Genomic DNA, 17,856 nt, shown 5'->3' with positions numbered 1-17,856 from the left:
ACCGTATTGAAAGGGGAATGATGGGAAAGATGGGGGTTTTGTTGGGGGTTGGGGAGTTTGGAGGCAGTTCATGAACTTTGAACAACCAGGGACCAAGAGCCGCCGACAAGGGCACTCGAAAAAAGGGGGAGTGAATCTGCCACTGACAGGATGTAAATGAGTCCCTTGTTTGTCAACAGACGTCTTGTTACATATTAAGTACATTTTGTTTATTGGGCGCTTATTCTTTTCTCGGTACTCATCTGCAGATGAGGGATAAATAAATTAAAGGGGTGTAACAGCCGTTTTGAAGCACGTTCGAAACATATTAAACATCTAACTTCAAACACGATGTGGTGTTTAACATTATCGACATAAACATGCAAAAGATGATCTTTGCCAACAGCCGAAAAATAGTCACGTATTATCAATTTGTTTTCTTAGTTTTACAACTGTGAGATTGCCATTTAAATCGGACAGAAAACAATTTACATTTGTAATATTGTTTGAGAATAATCTTTACAAGAGGTTAACAAGTCTTAAAAATGAAAATAAAATGGTAACCTAACAAAAATAAAGTGAGCAATGCTCATTTTTTTTATTAGATAGATGCATGCAAACAGCCATAAGACTTTTTTAACGATAATTTAACGAGTCATTAAGTTGTAAATGAGCATTAAAAAGTCTTGCAGTTACCCAGCGAAAAAACGATTTAATTTCCAAATCTTTTGATCGAAATCAAAACGTCCTCAATGACCCGACAACTTTTGGCACAATTAATAAATCAGCAATAAGTAAACAATGTACGTTTGACCGATTTTCGCAGATCCAGATTCAGTTCAAATGACTCGCCGGGCAATTACTGGCTTAAAGACGCGCCTCTAAATCGCCGGCACGTGCTAAGGTTACTCGGACTGACTGACAAAGGCGATTTGGCATTTTGGGCTCTTCGAACCTATCATTATCTAACCTCAAGTCAACGAGCAGCCCCCGAGGGTCGCTGGTGTGGCTGCCTGAAATATGAAAACCGGCGACTTGACTCGACACTCGGCGACATGCAAACAGTAAATTGTATATATATCTACTGCATATATAATATATATATTGGGCAAACAGACAGCCGGGCACATACGGTCAAGGGCACTGGCACTGGATCAGCGGGCACATCAATCAAATCATTGAAATCGAAGACAGCACCAATGGCACAAACAATCGCAGGGGAACAACCCGTTGACTTTTGCGGGTTTATCTCCATTGTTGCGACTTTTTTTGGTATTAGATGATGGGTATTGCTCTCACCTATAAATTCGTTGCGAATGCGAATGCGCTCCTGCAGCGTGGAGGCTGAAATAATGACGCAGTTAATGAAGGCCAGCAGGGCGGCCTGGTAATCCAAAGGCGGCTGGGCAGCGGCACTCGACAGCTCCAGTTCGTTGACGACAATCTTGAAGCGGTATCGCTGCTTCTTGAGATTCTGCAAGAGGTTCGAGGAGTGAGCAGTTGTTTTAAGTCTTATTTTTATGGGTTTAGAGAATCTAAGCAACGTATTTTTAGCTAGGGTTTCTTGTAGATGTATATAAAGTTGTCGAACATAAATAATATTGTTCCCTAATTTATTTGTGAAATTACAAGTTACAAGTATTTTAAACTGTTGAGGGTTAATATAGTTGCTGCCTAATTATTTTGAAAATATTTTATAACCATTTTGTGCCACATTTTTCAAACATCTTTATTAACATTTAAAACGAAATCTGTAAAACTGTTTTCGGAGTTTTAGTTATAAAACAGAAAGTGCCTAAGGCCCAACACTTCATGTGCGTTTTATCACTTGAAATTTTGTTGTATTTAAGTTCAGGCTACAATGTCAAGTAAGGTGATAAATTTAAATTCATTGTTATGCATTTTTGAGGTCCTATTACCCTGTAATATCAAATATAAATCTAAGTGCCTAACGATGTTCGATTTAATTTCATTAAAGAAATAAACGAAATTTTAATTGTGTACTCAAAAATGACATTCAGTGCATTGAAACGTAATTTAAATTGTGTTCTCAAACTTATTTTAAACTGTGATTTCAAAAACAACATTCAATCTGAATCGATTCAATTGCAATTAAAATTGTGTAACTTAAAAATGGCATTTAATGGATTTTCATTTATAAAATGTGATATAATGAAAATTAGAATGTAAGATTAAATATTGGTTTAAAGAAGCAGTTCTTATAATTTCTGTTTACTATTATTTTAGACATTTTTCCTCCAAAAAGGTGGAGAATTTTACCTTGTAAAATTCTAGGGTTTCAATAGCCCTCGCATATCCATCGGGGCTATAGGCGCAGAGGGCGGAGAGAAGCTCGAAGACCTGCTTCTTCACCGTGGCGTTCTGGGTGTCCAACGCAGCGCCCAACTTGGCAATGTAGTCACGATTCTCGACAATGTAGTCCAGGCCGATGCGTGAGTCCATCGTGGCGGTTCTATTCGTGTCTCCTGTTCCTCTGATTTTCCTAAAGGGTAGGCAGATCTGCTCCTCGGGGTCGGATCACGTCCCCAAAACGGACGCAATTCGGGGTATCGAATCGAATCGGATCGAATCGAGGCGAGACGATCGATTGGGGCGGCTAGTTGCAAAGGTTGTCGGTTGTCGCATGGAATTTCTGAGCAGTTCACGTCATGTTTCGAACGCTCCTCGTGCTCTGAATCTGAAAATTAAAGGGAAAATGGGAAAATCCAGTTAGTTGCTGGGTGGAAATCGGATTCAAGCTGTGATTTTATTTTTTTTAGGAGCCCCATCCCTTCAATTGCCGCCCTGTCACGCGTTGTTCCATATCTTTTGGGCTTTGGCGACCACCCCAACCCAAACCCGATTTTAATTAATTTATGATCGGTTCTCTAGGCCTCGGGCCGCAATTGTCATAAATTAATTTGGCCCGACCAACAGCCAGCGGGCGTAACAGATTTTTAATATTGTTGGTCTTTGGTTTTTGCTTTTTGGTATTTGATTTTGGTTTTTTTTTTTTTTGGTTTTTTGAGCTTGGGATTACGGTTGGAGGCACGATCAAAGGCAACCTTTGGCAATGGCGGCGGGTTCCGCCTTCTAGATCGACATCGGCATCTCAATTACCAGCAAACGATCTCGTTAATTTGTTTACACTCGCCGCAGTCGATACTTTCGATTAGTCGCCGTCTAAACTGCCGACAAAGTCTGTCACTTGGGCTCCCCGCATATTAAAATCCGATTTTTCATTAAAAATACAAAAAGCGCCGATAAAATGCTTAACATTTTTGTTAAGAGCTTCGATCTCAAGTGGCACTTTGCGTTATTTGAAATTATAATTTGTGTGTGCGCTAAATGCTCATGTTATATTGCCATTGTTGCTATTGTTTTGTTTTCAGCGGCTTGTTGAGTTGACTTTTTTTTACAATAAAAAACAAAACAACAAAAAACTGAGATAGGCTGTGGGATCGGCGGAAAGTTGTGGCATTTGACGTTCTGAGGCGGCGCTAATGAAATCACATACACACAACGACTCTAAATTAATGGACAGACATCAGAAAGTGACATCCTTGCGATATGCCTTATTGTCGGTCGTCACTTAACATGATATTTCCGATAATTCCCGCAAAGTGCCCGTCGCGAGTGGATGGTGAATTCTCTGGAGAAAAACAGAAAACAAGTTCTCAATCAAAACACAGATACATTTGCCACTTTGTATCTTGTTCTCTGCCTGGCTTTCTCACTCGAAGATCGCTGAATGTCGATCTACACTGTGTCACACAACTGGGCTATGAGCCTTACCAATTAGCGGATGATAGTAATCTCATAGTTAGACTATGTAAATTTCGCTCTTTAAAACTTTCAGTGATTTTTTTACGGCGATCCAGTCGATAAAAAACAGGGCATTTTGCCAGGGCATTGTGAAATGGAAGAGATAATTTCAGCAGATAAATATTATTAAGTTCCGTAAGCAGGGTAAATATTTTATATGGTTAAGCGAGGGGTTTAATTAATTGTTTCTATAAAACAGAGTTGGAGATTATTTATAATAAAAGGTAGCAGAGATAGAATAATATTGAACCTATTTTTAAAAATTATAATTTCCTATTTATTATAATTATCCCCACAAGCGACAAGTTTTTTTTCGTTTCATTCACAAAAAAATTTCCTCTTCTAAAATTAGAATTCAAAATCGATCAACGTTTTATTTTTTTGTGTTACCTGTATTTAAATCCTGCTTTATTTATACGAAACTTTGTGAGTTAGTGTGAATTGGCTCTAGATTATTTAGCACAACACCCGCACACCGGCAAAATGCGAGAGTGATAGGACGATAAATTAATAATGCTTATCTCGAAACTGGTTCCATTAGCCCAACCGCTGGACATCGCATTATTGTTTCTATTTATTGCAAAACAGCAGCCTCGTAAAAGCCAATTGAGATGTTGAGAATGGAGAATCTGGCTGAAGGGAGTTAGCGATTTTCGAAATGGTCCAGCCGAAATGTTAATGAACCCGCCCACAACTTTTTCGAGGGGGGAAAATAATTAGAATTTGACTGAGACCCTCCAAACTGTTGCCCATTTATCTTGCCACGAAAAAAGAGTGAAACACAAATCGGGGCGTTGACAGGCGCAAATGAGTTCCTCCCCCCGCCGACAGGTGGCGACTCACTGGCGTCGTCGTCGATAAAATGTCAACTGAATGCCCACAAATTGCGCGCTGCCATTGTGGAAATATTTCCGTCGTCATCTCGCCTCGCTCGCAGCCACGTTAAAGTGCAAGTAATAACTCACAGGTTTCACAAAGTTTTTTCGGTTTCCCCTTTCCCCCTGATCACCAGTTTTCAATGTCTCAGCGACATTATAATATTGTTGTATAAATTATGCTGTGGCCCGCGGGGCGTATGTCGAATGGCTAAATGTGATTAAATGTTGTGCAAATGCATGTTTCTGGGCTGGGCTTCGCAGCTCGGCTCGGCTCGACTCGAATGGAAAACAAAACAAACAAGCTGCTGGGTTGGGCAGGTGAGTTCCGCTCATCAGCGGGAAAACTCGATGTCTGGCGGATGATAGGACACTTGACCAACTTGGCAGCAAAAATCACGAGATCTACTTTGCAGTGCAAACAGCTGAAGATCAACTACCGTGGCAGCGGTGGCATTAACATCCACAACATCTGTTGCAATCGGCGCAAGGTCGTTCCACACTGTATATATATAGTATTTCTGATGCTGGCTTTTTATTTTTTTTTTTTTCCACCTGTAACAAATTGTAGCAAATGAAGCTGCAGCAGCCAGTTGAAGTGGTCGTCTCTGGGTTTTTCTATCCACACTTTTATTTTTTTTCGTTTAACGGGTGTGTCCGCGTGTCTCTAATCTTGGAGCACAGTTTTCATAAATTTTTATTGAATTTTTATGGCTGCAGGCAGCCGTCGTCGTCGCATTGAATTTGCATGCTGTTGTATACACGAAAGCACACAAAACAAATAAACATAAAAAATAAAATAAACAGCCATTGAGAAAAGTGTTTTGCACTTAATAATAAATGCTGCTGATAAAAGTGCTATGAAAATGGAAGCTAGGCTAATGGCACAATTTATCCCTGTCACCCTAGCGAAACATCTTGATCTCCCGGGATCATATAGTTTAATCTATGTTTGAGCAACTTCATCTGAGTTGTTTATTCGATGCCCTATCAACAAACGCCAGAAAAATGTGAGAACGAGTCTGGGAACCAAACGGAAAACAGAGCAGACGCTTTGTTGCCGCTTTCGATTTGAGAAAATTAAAATGAATAACAGAAACTGAAACAGACTTGGAGTTTGATGTGGATGTGGAGTTGGGGGGGAGGACAGAACGAGTCATAACACTTGACAACAGACGGCAACAAACAGACGACGCCAGCAGCAACAACAGCAATATCGCAGCACGGCGGCAACATCGCAGTACGGCAGCAACATCGCAGCTCGGCGACGATGTCTCCTCCGACTTGGAGCTGCAATCACAACACGATCTTGGCGCTCAGCATTGACCTTATGACTTCTAAAATCGGTAAAAACATCTTTACAGCTCCATGTGGCAGTGCGATGTGTTTCCAATATGAGCTAAAAATACGAAACTGAAGCGTCGTACTTGAAATTGGGATACATTTTATAGCCTTTATATATTGCCATTTTCAATTCGATGCGACGACTCATTGATGAAGCGAAAAAGTGCAAGGCACTACTCACCAACTCGTGAGCTGTTCAATAATTTTAAAGGATACTGCCTTGCACTTTTTCGGTTATATGTCAAGTTTAAGTGGCAGACGCGAAGGTCGTCGTTGCAGCAGCAGCAACACGAAGGCGTTGCAAATTGAGCAATTAGGGCGTGGCTCGAGTACGCCTCATTTGCACTTACTTGACTTAATTCCTCAATTAGCCGAGACTACGGTAATCACTGCTACAGCCACAGCTGCTGGACCAGCTGGCCAACTGGGAAACTGGACAACCTCATCCACTTCAGGTTCAGATTCAGATTCACATTCAGCTGATCTCCTCGTGGGCGTTCGACAGCCAAATTCAAGAGCCACAACAAAGCAAATGGGTTTAATGATTCGGCTCGTGTGGTTTGTATGGTCAACAAAGAACATTTGACTACAAAAATAAATAAAATGCAGCCCACGGGGACCAGAAAACAGACGAAAAATTAGTAAACTATTGCGTAGGTTTTGCATTTTAAAGATGACCACTACGTCGAAAAGCCACCGCAAAACCACAAAGACCCCCAACAACTTGCAGAGATCGTTTAAAGCTAGATGATTCTATTTGTATACAGATTGAGTGGTAAGAGTGATGATTCCGAATATTTCGTAATCCACCAAAATATCTTCTCTACTGGTTTTAAAGATAACAACAAAATACTTCATGTACTTTGTAATAATAATAAAGATATTTGCTAAGGAAACAGAGATAAACCTATTTTTAGAGCATGGCACTTATAAAAATCTTTACAGAATATGTAAGTGAGATGATTTGTTTATTTATCGTAAAGTCAAATTATTCGATGTAATAAAAACATAAATATAATATAAATTTATTAAAGCTTACGCTTATTATTTATTTAATTATACTATAGAACGTTAAATCCTAAACTTTCAAAAAACTTCATTTTAAAGCAACAAATATTTCTTCTTATTGCGATGCACAACTACTTTGCTTTATCTTGTTTGAAAGTGCCAAGAATGTACAGAATTAAAGTGATCTCCAAGCTTCTAAATAAAATGTTATATTTCTATTTATACTTATTCCCTTAAAAGCCCCTCTTTTCTCACTCAGAAAAAAGGGAGATTATCCATGACTTTTGATTGGGCTTCATTGAGTTCGCCGCGTGGCGCTATTTGACTTTTGACAGTGAACGCGGGCAGTGTCACCAATTCTCATACGGAAACGAACTATGGGGGAGTTCCCCCGACTCAGCTGATGAGAATTTATGAACTATTCCCACAGGCTTTCGGGTTAAATGGACTCAACTGGCAATGACGGACGGCACTGTGCACTTGGAACCCCATCAAATGTGTCAAAAGCCGATTCATTGGAAAATTTTCTATTGTCTTAGGGCCTTCGTTGTCGTTGTTTTCGAGCTCAAAATCGAGGGACTTTTGCGCAAGCGCCGTGAAGTGTGAAAACGAACAGCGAACAGGTTGGCTATCAGAAAAATTGGGTCTCTTGGCTGTTGTAAGCCTATAAAATATAAGGCGCTAATGGGCAATTTTCACGCTTATTTACACAATGGAAAAGCGAAAGTTTCATCTGAATATGGCGGGTCATGGATATCGGCTGACTGTTCGCTTGCAGGTGGTCATATATACCATATTCCAGGTGCTGGAAATTCTGCGGCCGCCAAAGTGCATAAATATGTTCGAAACGCTTGCATTTATGACAGCACCCAAAACATGCAACAAGTTTGGCCGCATTTACAGGTGCCCAAAAAGAAAAATAATAACAAAAAACGCGAGACGCAAACAAATGTACGTGTAAAGTGGTCAATGTCCACTTGAGTGCCCCAAAAAGGGGGTAAAAAATATTGAAAAAATATTACCTGGCATGCCGACTTGGCTTGGCTTTCAGGGCCAATCGACAATGAGCGCTAATTATGCTGAGATCGCTTGCCAAAAAGGTTCAATGCACCGCTGCAGCATTTCAAATCCCTTGTTGACCTTAACTTTGAATTGTCAAAATACAAAAGTTCAAGCCGACACACAAAGCCCCCAACAATGAGCACAAAGCGAAAGACACACAAAAGAAGTGAGCCACGGAAACCTACATACTTTGGCCCAAACTCAAAATGGTACACAGTAAAAATAAAATTCAGATCATTTTGATAGTTAAACTATTTAGCATAAAGTTATGCAGATTACAGTTGAGCTATCAAGAAATGTAAATTTAAATAGGTGTTAACTATATCCAGATGGTTTGTGGCATCATAAATATTTTGAAAAGTGTTCTTCTGATTCATTTAAAAAAAGAGTTGGCCATATGCAGTTTTTAGTTTGCAGTATGCCGCTTGGATGAATTTGGATGCTGCTGCCACCGCTTTGACATTGACTTGTGGTTTCAGTTGCCGCCGCTGCCGCATTTCAAGTTTTCAGCTTTTCAGCTTCTTTTATTTTTATTTCCATTTTTTTTTTCTGAGCTAACAAAGTAGTCAAGTCAATGTGTGTGGGCTGGAATTGTTTTCCTCACTTCATTCATGGAGTCGAAACTCGCGCTTAACTGATTAGTCAGCTTCTTGGCTTTTGGGGAGCAGCTCAGCTGGTTAGTTGGCTGTTCGCTGCGATTTGGGTGCGATTCTTGCCACAGTTTTTTGCGTGGTATCCGTGTTTGTCCTTCACAAACATTTGCTTGGATCACAGCTCGTTGCTTTTGTGGTTTGCGGCATCTGAGCTCGAACTTCCGCATGAATACTCGTACATCAAACATGGCTTATCGATATATCTTGTTACTATATTTAGCCTGTGAGATTAGGCGAGTTTATCGCCTTTATGTTGCTGATTCTGTTCGTCATTGAGTCGCCCACAAATGGCGGCAATGAGTCACAGAGGGAGAAAATTGTCGTCAGAGCTTTAAATGATAAACAACAACACATTCGGAGAAAATACACTTGAGTCAAACAAATAAAACGACTGTCCAACTTATCCAAGCTATGAGGTTAGTTCAAATACATTTGTGTTTATCATACATTTAAGTATTAGTTCTATTTTGATTTGAATAAATATTAATTAGAGTTTTCTTTATAGAACTAAATAAATTTCTCTTTTATCACAGCACAATTTTAGTTGTTTTAAAAATCAAATTTAACCCATTTCAAGGGACATTTTTCTCTGTGCTTTCTACATTTGTTTGTTAGGCAACCAGTTGCCATTTATGTAAGTTCAACATTTTGCAGATCTATCCCAGCAGCTGCACTTGTCTATCGCCAGAACAGCCAAGTTAAACAAAGCTCGCACAGACTGCATAAATTAAGTGTCGACGGGGGAAAACAGATATCAGGTGACAAGCGTGAAAAGCGCTGCTCTGACAGACAGGCAGTCGTACTATAAAACCACGCGGAGATTAAAGGCCAGTCCAGGCACCTTACCTTAGCCACTTTTACCTTTCGGCCCAGATGCAATACTCGTATATAGTACTTGCGCAATTCACAATCAGCAATCCGCAAACCCATGCGATCCTCACAGCGCCAACTCGAACTTGAACTACATTGCATTGGACATCAAAAGTAAATACATAATCGTAAATATAAAACCAGCGTGGATTGCTCCCATTTCTTGGCGGCACAGGCCACACCACGTGACTGGCGGGTTTGTTGTTGTTGCTGGTTGGTCAATGTTTGGCGGCCGTTGCTGCTTTTTGGGGCACACACCGAGACCGAGACAGATTGGGCAGCTTATGAGGCTGTGAGGCAGCTGAAAGAGAGATACATCCAGCGATCTCCAGGCAGCCGCATCGCCCACAGCGCCGCTGGCCTGCCTTTGTTGTTCGCCACCGAGTGGCAGTGACAGTGGCCGAAAAGGTATACTAAATAAGGCAACCAGTTCGAAGAGTATTCCGTATTTTTTAGCAAAAAATGCAAATAAAAAAAATATTTAAGTTTAGAAGTGTGTGATATATTAATAAGAAAAGTCATACAATATTGACATCTAAAATGTGAAGTTCGAATACAAAATGGGAAAACATTTTACCCATAGTCAAAATGTTTTTTGATATAGCATTTTTTTAATACATTTAAAAAAGGTTTTTTTTACCAGAGTTAATATTTTTTAAGAATTTATTAATAATGAAAAGTAAGGAAGTTAAAAAATATGAAGAAATTTATAATCCTTGTGTTGTTTAAATAGTTTATAGCAAAACCGTTTTTACTCCTCAAAGAACATTCTTTGGGTAAATGAATTTTCAAAATTTAAAATAAACACGCCTTTGAAGAAACATTTGATCTATCAAAATCTAAATCTTTAGTGTATTTAATATTCGCCGATCTCGCCACAACTTACATTGTTGCCTCGTGAACTTGTAACTAACGTGTAACCCGATATTTGCCAGCATTAACTTTACTTTTTCGCTGCATTGTCTTCTTGGCTTGGTTTTGCTCGCTTTGGGCTATTTATAAGATAGTAAACGCTTTAGCTGGTCTGGGCTGCGCGGCCATTGTCTCACAATTAAGATTTCATTGTGAGATTTGGTGGCATGGGGGGCCGGCCACACGGCGTATGAGCGATACGAATCGCGGGCAATTTGCGCTGCCACTTGCAGCCGCTAGATGCTCAGAGCATCAAACATGCAATAATTTGTTTAATTAGGCGTAAATGACGCTGACAGCGCTGCCAGCGTCTGGCTCTAATGGAGCGTGGCTGATTTTAATAGCTTGTCGGGTTGGCTTTAACCTTACCTTACCTCACCGTGCGGCTGTTGTGGTTGTGGCAAGTGATTTGCAATTCCACTGGCGGTGCAACAACAGCCACAGCCACACCCTCCGATCGATCGCTGGGCCAAAGCTAATGCCAGGCATACTATATTCTTGCAGGTTGCAGCTCCGAAATGCCATAAAAGATATACGAGTATGTGCATAGTATAGTAGGTACTTCGAGTGGCGATCGCACGGATCGCATTTGATTGGAGCCCAATCGATCTTTGGATGCCTTCGCCATTCACGACGATAATTCAATTAATTGCGAAAATGTCCTAGAGACAAATTCATATTCACAGCAGACAGCAGCAGCGATTGCAACAAAGTGCAAATGTAGCGGTCGTGTCCGCGATCGTGTAGCTTTTCATTAAATTTCATTAAATTCTTTTATGCGATAGCAAAGCAAAATCAGCAGCATTAAGCATTGCATTGCAACATTTTCGCGTTTGCGATTGCGATTCGATCGATCGGATTGGATTGCCATGGAGTTTGGATGGCTGAGATGTTTGGCTTGTGGAGTTGAAAGAGTGGTGATCGGTTGATCTTCGCTTGCTTCAAGCTCTGTGCACTTTACGACTTTGATTTATTTGTGCAAATTATTTTTAAGCTGTTACATGACTAGCAGGGATCGGGATTGGGAATCGGGATGCCTTGGCTTTCGAGGAAGTGTCTGCATGACGATCACCGATCGCCGATCAGCAATTTGCCATTTCCCATCGCTCATCGCTCATCGCTCATTGCCCGTTCAAGTTATTAGCTGTCTGCAATTGTCAGCATTTCGTTTTTTTTTTTTTTTTGACGCTTGACGACTGACTGCGCTCCCAATTCCCTGCTCCAATCCAATCCAAAATCGAATCCCCAGAGGCTTTTCCAATTACGTAAGCGAGTGATCTCTCCATCTGTCTGACTGAAGATCAGCCGTATCAGCTGTGCATAATTTCGATTTGACAAAGCACATACGATCGATGGCTAAACTTGGTTTTCGGAGCCCCCAGGCTAGGGCCTTTCCCCCGATTTACCCCACCTTCCCACCTCCGAAACTAAAGTCCATTGCACACCCATTCAGCGTGCTTAATTACTTTTTTGGGGGAGTTTGGCTATCGGTAATCGACGCGGTGTGGGAACTGCGATTGGCTATGGATTTCGGATGGGTATTGAGCACGGACATCCGCGTACGTGTCGGGAATCGGAAAACTCAATATATAATATTGACAAGCGGCAGCTGGCCAAGTCCACACTGCCTCATTTTGGGTATGCTGACCTATAAATACATAGCTAACACCATAGGTTTGAATTCTAGATGGTTATTCTCTGTAATTACTGTTACTTAGTTAAAGTTATAGGCAATAAATAAGTAATTGAGTAAAACAAAATTTTGTTTAAAAGAGTTACAAAGTTTTTAGTTATAATTTAAAACATTTAAATTGAAAAAAGTTATCTACTGTTTGTTTATTTTTCATTTTAATGGATGCAATGACTTTGGCTTACTTAATTTAATAAACTTTAAACAAAACTTCAGGGTTACTTTCCTAATCAACCGCGGTTTTTGCTAATGGCTTATTAACCAAATTCATGTTCCCCTTTTTGTTTATGCATGAAAACGATGTCTTAATGCTGTTATTTACATGTTCGCTTAAACACAATGGCCTAAGTAAACAAATCGACAGAGTTTGGACAGCATTTGAAGTGCTGCAAAAATTACCCACCCACGAGTTCGAAGAGCATTCACGTTTCGATGGCTTGTTTCCTTCCTGTCTGAGGCCTACCAACCTCAATCCCCTTCAATCTCCTCAATCCCCTCATCCCCACAATCCCCAAAACTGTTGCTTAATGAAAACAAATGAATTTATGAGTCGTTGCCGTCTGAGTTCGCCCCGCAAATCCCCTCGAAGAGGCTTATCCCGGCGATCACCTCGCAAAACACATTGGCATTGGCCAAGCCATTCTGCTTTGTCTCCCACTCGGCGATTTATGGACTGAAGCTAAAGAAACTCAGCTTACGCACTTTTTCGAGTGGCGAGCGCTTTATTAGCAGCAATGGCCGTGTTGTTATTGCCTGAGTTATTGTAATGCGAGCAAGGCGGTCGCATAAATTATTGTAATTTATTTATTAATTTACCGTTGCAGCGGCTGTTGCCACAATTACATGTTTTCCCGCTCCCTGTCAGCTGGGGTCTAAGGTCCGCCCCATTTGGGGACGATCGAGCTGATTGATCGGTTTGTAATTGGCGTCGGCCGCGTTTTGATGGGCCCACCGAATAATAACGAAAATCTTCAGCTTTGAATCTGGCTTTTTGCCCGGGTAGCAAAGTTCAAAAGAGCCTCGAACGACGAACCTTGGACCGATGGGCTGTTTTCCCCACTTTGGTGTTGCGTGCAAATTTTGATGAGTATGCAGAACAGGACTACATTTAAAAAAAAAAAAAAAAATTAAAAAAAATAATACTCTTATTTAAACTATCAATTCAAGGATTAAATGACCTTTTATTTATTGGTTGCAGTTGAAGTTTTAAATCTTTTTGGTACTTCAGAAAACGTTGGTATATCATACATTAGTTTGCAATGTAAGTAAGTTATATAAGTAAGATAAAAATTAATAAGCTTAATCTTAAGGTCAAATAATTATTTGTTCTTTTTTTTCCATAATTGTTAAGATTAAATTATGTTGAGTTTTTCCTCCTTAAAATTTTCAATGAAATTAAAAAAACCAAAAATTAGGTCGCGAAATTGTCCCACAAAAAAGGTTACGTTGCCTTAAAAAACGAACTTCCAGAACAAAGTGTACCCATAAGAACGCGTTTTTCTCTGTGGAAAGAACAGCCAGTTGACAGAGCAGCCGGCAGAGACCGAGATACAAAGATACAAAGACACAAAGATACTTTTAGCCGCACACGCAGCTGCGGAAACGTAAAACAATGTAGGTGAAACAAGTTCCCGCAAATGCCAAACTTAAGAGCCCGGCAATCGAAACGACTCGCTCGTATAGATGCAAATCAATAGCAGATTTCGGGCCTTAATAGAATTATGAGGCGGCAGTTGGAAACCGCAATGGCAACATCAACATCAACGTAAACCGCAACTCAGACAAACAAACCCAAAAGGCGCCGTCCCAAACACTTTGCTCGCAGAGCACCTCAAAAAAATACAAAATGCAAAATACAAAACACAAAATAAAACCCCAGGGCGGCACTTGTCTCGACTCGAAAGAGGGATTAGATCTGTGTTTACTTTGCAAGCCAGTCGCTCTGACTTAAGTCGACGATTAGCCGAGAATTTCCGCTTTCGATCGACTGAGGCTCGTAAATTAACGAAAATTTAATAAGAATCCGCAACTGCAGGGGATGTGAATTGTGATCTGTCTGATGTTCCCAGAATAACCAAGTGACCTTGGGCGAAAATCCATTCTGCCATATGTCGCTATCAAATAAATATTTATGCTCGTGTTCGAGGGTAATAAAACTTCAGAAGTAGGCAAAAATAAATGAGCCAAATTAGCTATGCAGCGAACAACGAAGTTGGCTACACCCTTGCCCATTGATCATTCGCGATATTATGCAACTTTGTGGAGCACAAAACGAGGCTTTATTAGCCGATAATTGGCGATCAAATAAGGCTTGATCGGATCGGATCGGAACAAACAAGTACGTTTCCATTCCGTAGATCAGTTTAATGGATATTAGCCATACGAAAGGCATCCAAATATTCCCTCGTAATTCTTATTAATCGATTTCTGTGACCCTCTGCGTGATTCACAAATGTTCTTTACACTAATGTTGACTCTTATTTTTTGCTTGTGCGGGAGGGTAATAACATTAAATAATGAATATCTTCGCCGTTCGTCAATTGTTTGCTCAACCTTCAATGCTCGCTTGACATTTTATTGACGCATTATTTGTCTTGCGCTTTATGAATTTGCTGTCTTCGCTCTTCGCAAAGAATGCAAATTTCCGAGATCGGTGATTATGGACAAATTATGCAGAAAAAAAAATAAACGAAATGACAATCGGCGAGGCAAACAAATTAGGCGGGCGTATAAAAAATTTCACCTGCTGACAACTCGGGCCAAGGTAATCGACTTCGCCGCCAAATTTGGCGCAAAGCCGCCCTAGAAATGCTTTTCAGATATTGGCGAACTCGGCTAATGGATGGCTAGAAAGTGGCATGCCCCAAAAAAGCGAGAAATGGGCCACCTAATCGGGGGGCGGAAGTGCCAACCCCTTTGGCCCCGTCTCACTATATATATCTTTCCATATCGGTTCTACGAATTATCCAACGCTGTCGGCTCGCCACAAAAAACTCAAAGACTAAGTCAATAATTACACAGTCGCCGGCGATGGGCGATTCCTCCAAAATGGCACTAAGCGGTTCGAAGAGCGTGAAAAAACGCTTCCTATTATTAGTTTAATTTGTTTTGGGCGCGCAATTTAATTTATATAACAATAATCGTTTATAAATGATAAATTAATATGGGAAACAAATTGTATGGGCGGTCGAGCTGAAAAGCTCGTAGCTCGGAACTCTCATCTCTCGATCGCTGATGTTGAAGCGCCGAGTGGTCGACAAGTTGCCAAAATTGGCAAGGCTTAAATGGACATAACAACAACAACAACAAAAGCAACAACTTGCATAGAGATGGCTGCCAGCTTGTAATCAGTGTGTTTTTGTTTTTGTTGTAGCTGCTGGCCAACTTGGACCTGGTTAGTTATTTCCTATCCGCCTTTGTTCAGCTACTTTAGTGTGGGCCGCCTTTTGGATGGGTCACTAGTCGGTAGTCAGCGGTCTGTGGGCCTTTGCCTCTTGGCTTTCGTATTACGCATACGCCAAGCTGGCTTTGATTTGGTTTTGTGAACGGACGGACGGACAGGCGAGAACTTCCAAATAGGGAACGCAGCTGAGCACAGCGAATTTGGCTTTGTTGCGATTTCTTTTTTATTTAAATTAGTAGCTAACAAAGGGGAAAACTTAGGGCTTTTCTTTGGAGGGTCTCCCATTTAACTCTTCGTTTCCTGTATTAAGAATCCTATAAGTAACTGCTTACAACATCCACACACCTTACACCATTCGGAAATGACTTTCAGTTCTTTTTCGGACTTTAAATGAGCTGATTTATGGCTATTTGATGAGCACATTAACCGGAGGAGCAACTCCCCGCCAGTTATTTATGCTACTGCTCAAAAAGTTATTACATATTTAAGTTTATTGTTGGCTGCTTCGTATGCCGGGCACACGAAACCGAAACAGAATAACCAGCAGCTTCACCGAAATTCTTATGGGGTTTTTCAATATTCAACTCTTTTGTTGCTGCAACAACAACTGTGTGTGTACTGAGTGTGTACTTTATTATTAATTTTAAACGTGGGCTCGCAACAACACGAACACCCACAGCATTTGTCAAGTTGCTTGGATTCTTTTCTTCGTTTTGTTTTTTTGTTCTTGGCTGCTGGCCGCATTTGTTATTACTTTTTGTGGTTTTGTTAGTTTGCTTTTTGTGGCTGCAGTTGTTTAGGTTTTTTGTGTCTGTGCGAGTTGTATTCTTTCGAGATTAATACTTGCAATTTCGAACATTTCAGCACGTCGACGTCGCAGTCGGCGCCTGGTTCTAATTGCAAACGAAAATTACTCATACGCCGCGTTGTGCTCGCATAATTATCGCTTATTGCCACATTAAATCAGTTGGCTTGCGTGGGCAGTTGGCCTGGCTCAAAAAAATTATAATGAATATGAATGAAAAACACGGCGACTGAGTTGCGGTTGCCAAGTGACAACTGCGCATCCTCCCGTGTGCTGCTGAATAGCAATTATATTCGCGTTTCGCAGCCATTTTCACGTATATTGTTTAGCAAATATCTTGGCTTCGCTCTCCCTGCAATGAATTGCCTTTATGCGCTCATTTGCATATTAAATAAGCGGCTGCCACTGCCACTGCATCGGTGTTGGCTTGGCTTCGTGGCTGTTGTTTATATATTTCTCTTAGTTTTATTTCACTTTATCTTGCTGTTTTTTTTTGTTTTTGTTGCCGTTTGGTCGGTTTCTAAGCGGCAGCAGCTGCCGTCAATGCAAAGAACCCTGTTGGCTGGCTGATCGTAGGTTGGCCAGCGAATTACGCGAGGGAGCCGCGCTTTTTATTAGTATTCTCCATTTGGCTCGTTGACGCAAAAGAATGAAACGATATTGCATAAGGTGGAAGTGGTTTGGTGAGCTGCTTGCCCTTCGCCGTGGAAACCCACAATGTTGGGTTAAATGAGGCGGGGAAATAAAAACAAATTACAGGAAAATCATTAACTTAATCAGTTTGCATTGCAAGCTACTGAGTTGCTGTAATTTTATTTTATTTACCAAATGTTTACATTTTATACAATATATTTTTAAATTAATTTAAAAAGTATTCAAAGACAAAAAAGCAAAACTAATTTTAAAATTGAAAAATGGTAAAGTTTTTAAGGCCTTGTATAAATAATTAATAATTTCTAAATTCTGTAGATTTTCGATTTCAGAAATAATTAATTCTCCTATATTGGGAAAGTTCTGATTAATTATTCAGAAGAACGAAAGAATTTTTGAGAAGATGGCAGGTGAAAATAGATAAAAAAATTCAATGAAGTTATCAAATTTATCAAGATTATCTCTTGCCCATAAAATGCTTAATTTTTGGGTTATGAATATTTAGATTTTAATTCGCACACGTAGTAAATCCCTTATCGAATGAATTAAATCTGTTCCGATTAGACAGGTTGTAAATCAGCAGGCAATAATAAAAACAGAAGTGATTTGCCCAGCAAATAAATTCCAATGTAGATCGTTCAAGTTAATTATTGGCTAACTGCCTTAATGCCTTAAAGCCCATCCCTCACTTCTGAACGAGACCGCTGCAATTAGTCAAGCTCCCCGGCGAATTAGTCACATTGAGTTTCCAGTTAAAAGCCAGCTGCATCCATCTGAGC

The 17,856-nt window shown here is 40.3% G+C and overlaps 1 protein-coding gene across 1 annotated transcript in view; it reads right to left on the bottom strand.

Moving 5' to 3' along the window:
• Window positions 1-17,856, bottom strand: part of LOC108089508 (formin-J) — a 32,657-nt gene that overhangs the window by 12,233 nt on the left and 2,568 nt on the right. Inside the window, 2 exon segments of the mRNA XM_017187826.2 lie at window positions 1,279-1,453; window positions 2,260-2,677. Of these exon segments, the coding sequence (XP_017043315.2) occupies window positions 1,279-1,453; window positions 2,260-2,442 (358 nt within the window). The 5' untranslated portion in view covers window positions 2,443-2,677.

Source organism: Drosophila ficusphila, unplaced genomic scaffold (assembly GCF_018152265.1).
Source record: "Drosophila ficusphila isolate 14025-0441.05 unplaced genomic scaffold, ASM1815226v1 contig_286, whole genome shotgun sequence".
Classification (NCBI taxonomy): domain Eukaryota; kingdom Metazoa; phylum Arthropoda; class Insecta; order Diptera; family Drosophilidae; genus Drosophila; species Drosophila ficusphila.
This window is presented reverse-complemented; position numbering and strand designations above follow the sequence as displayed.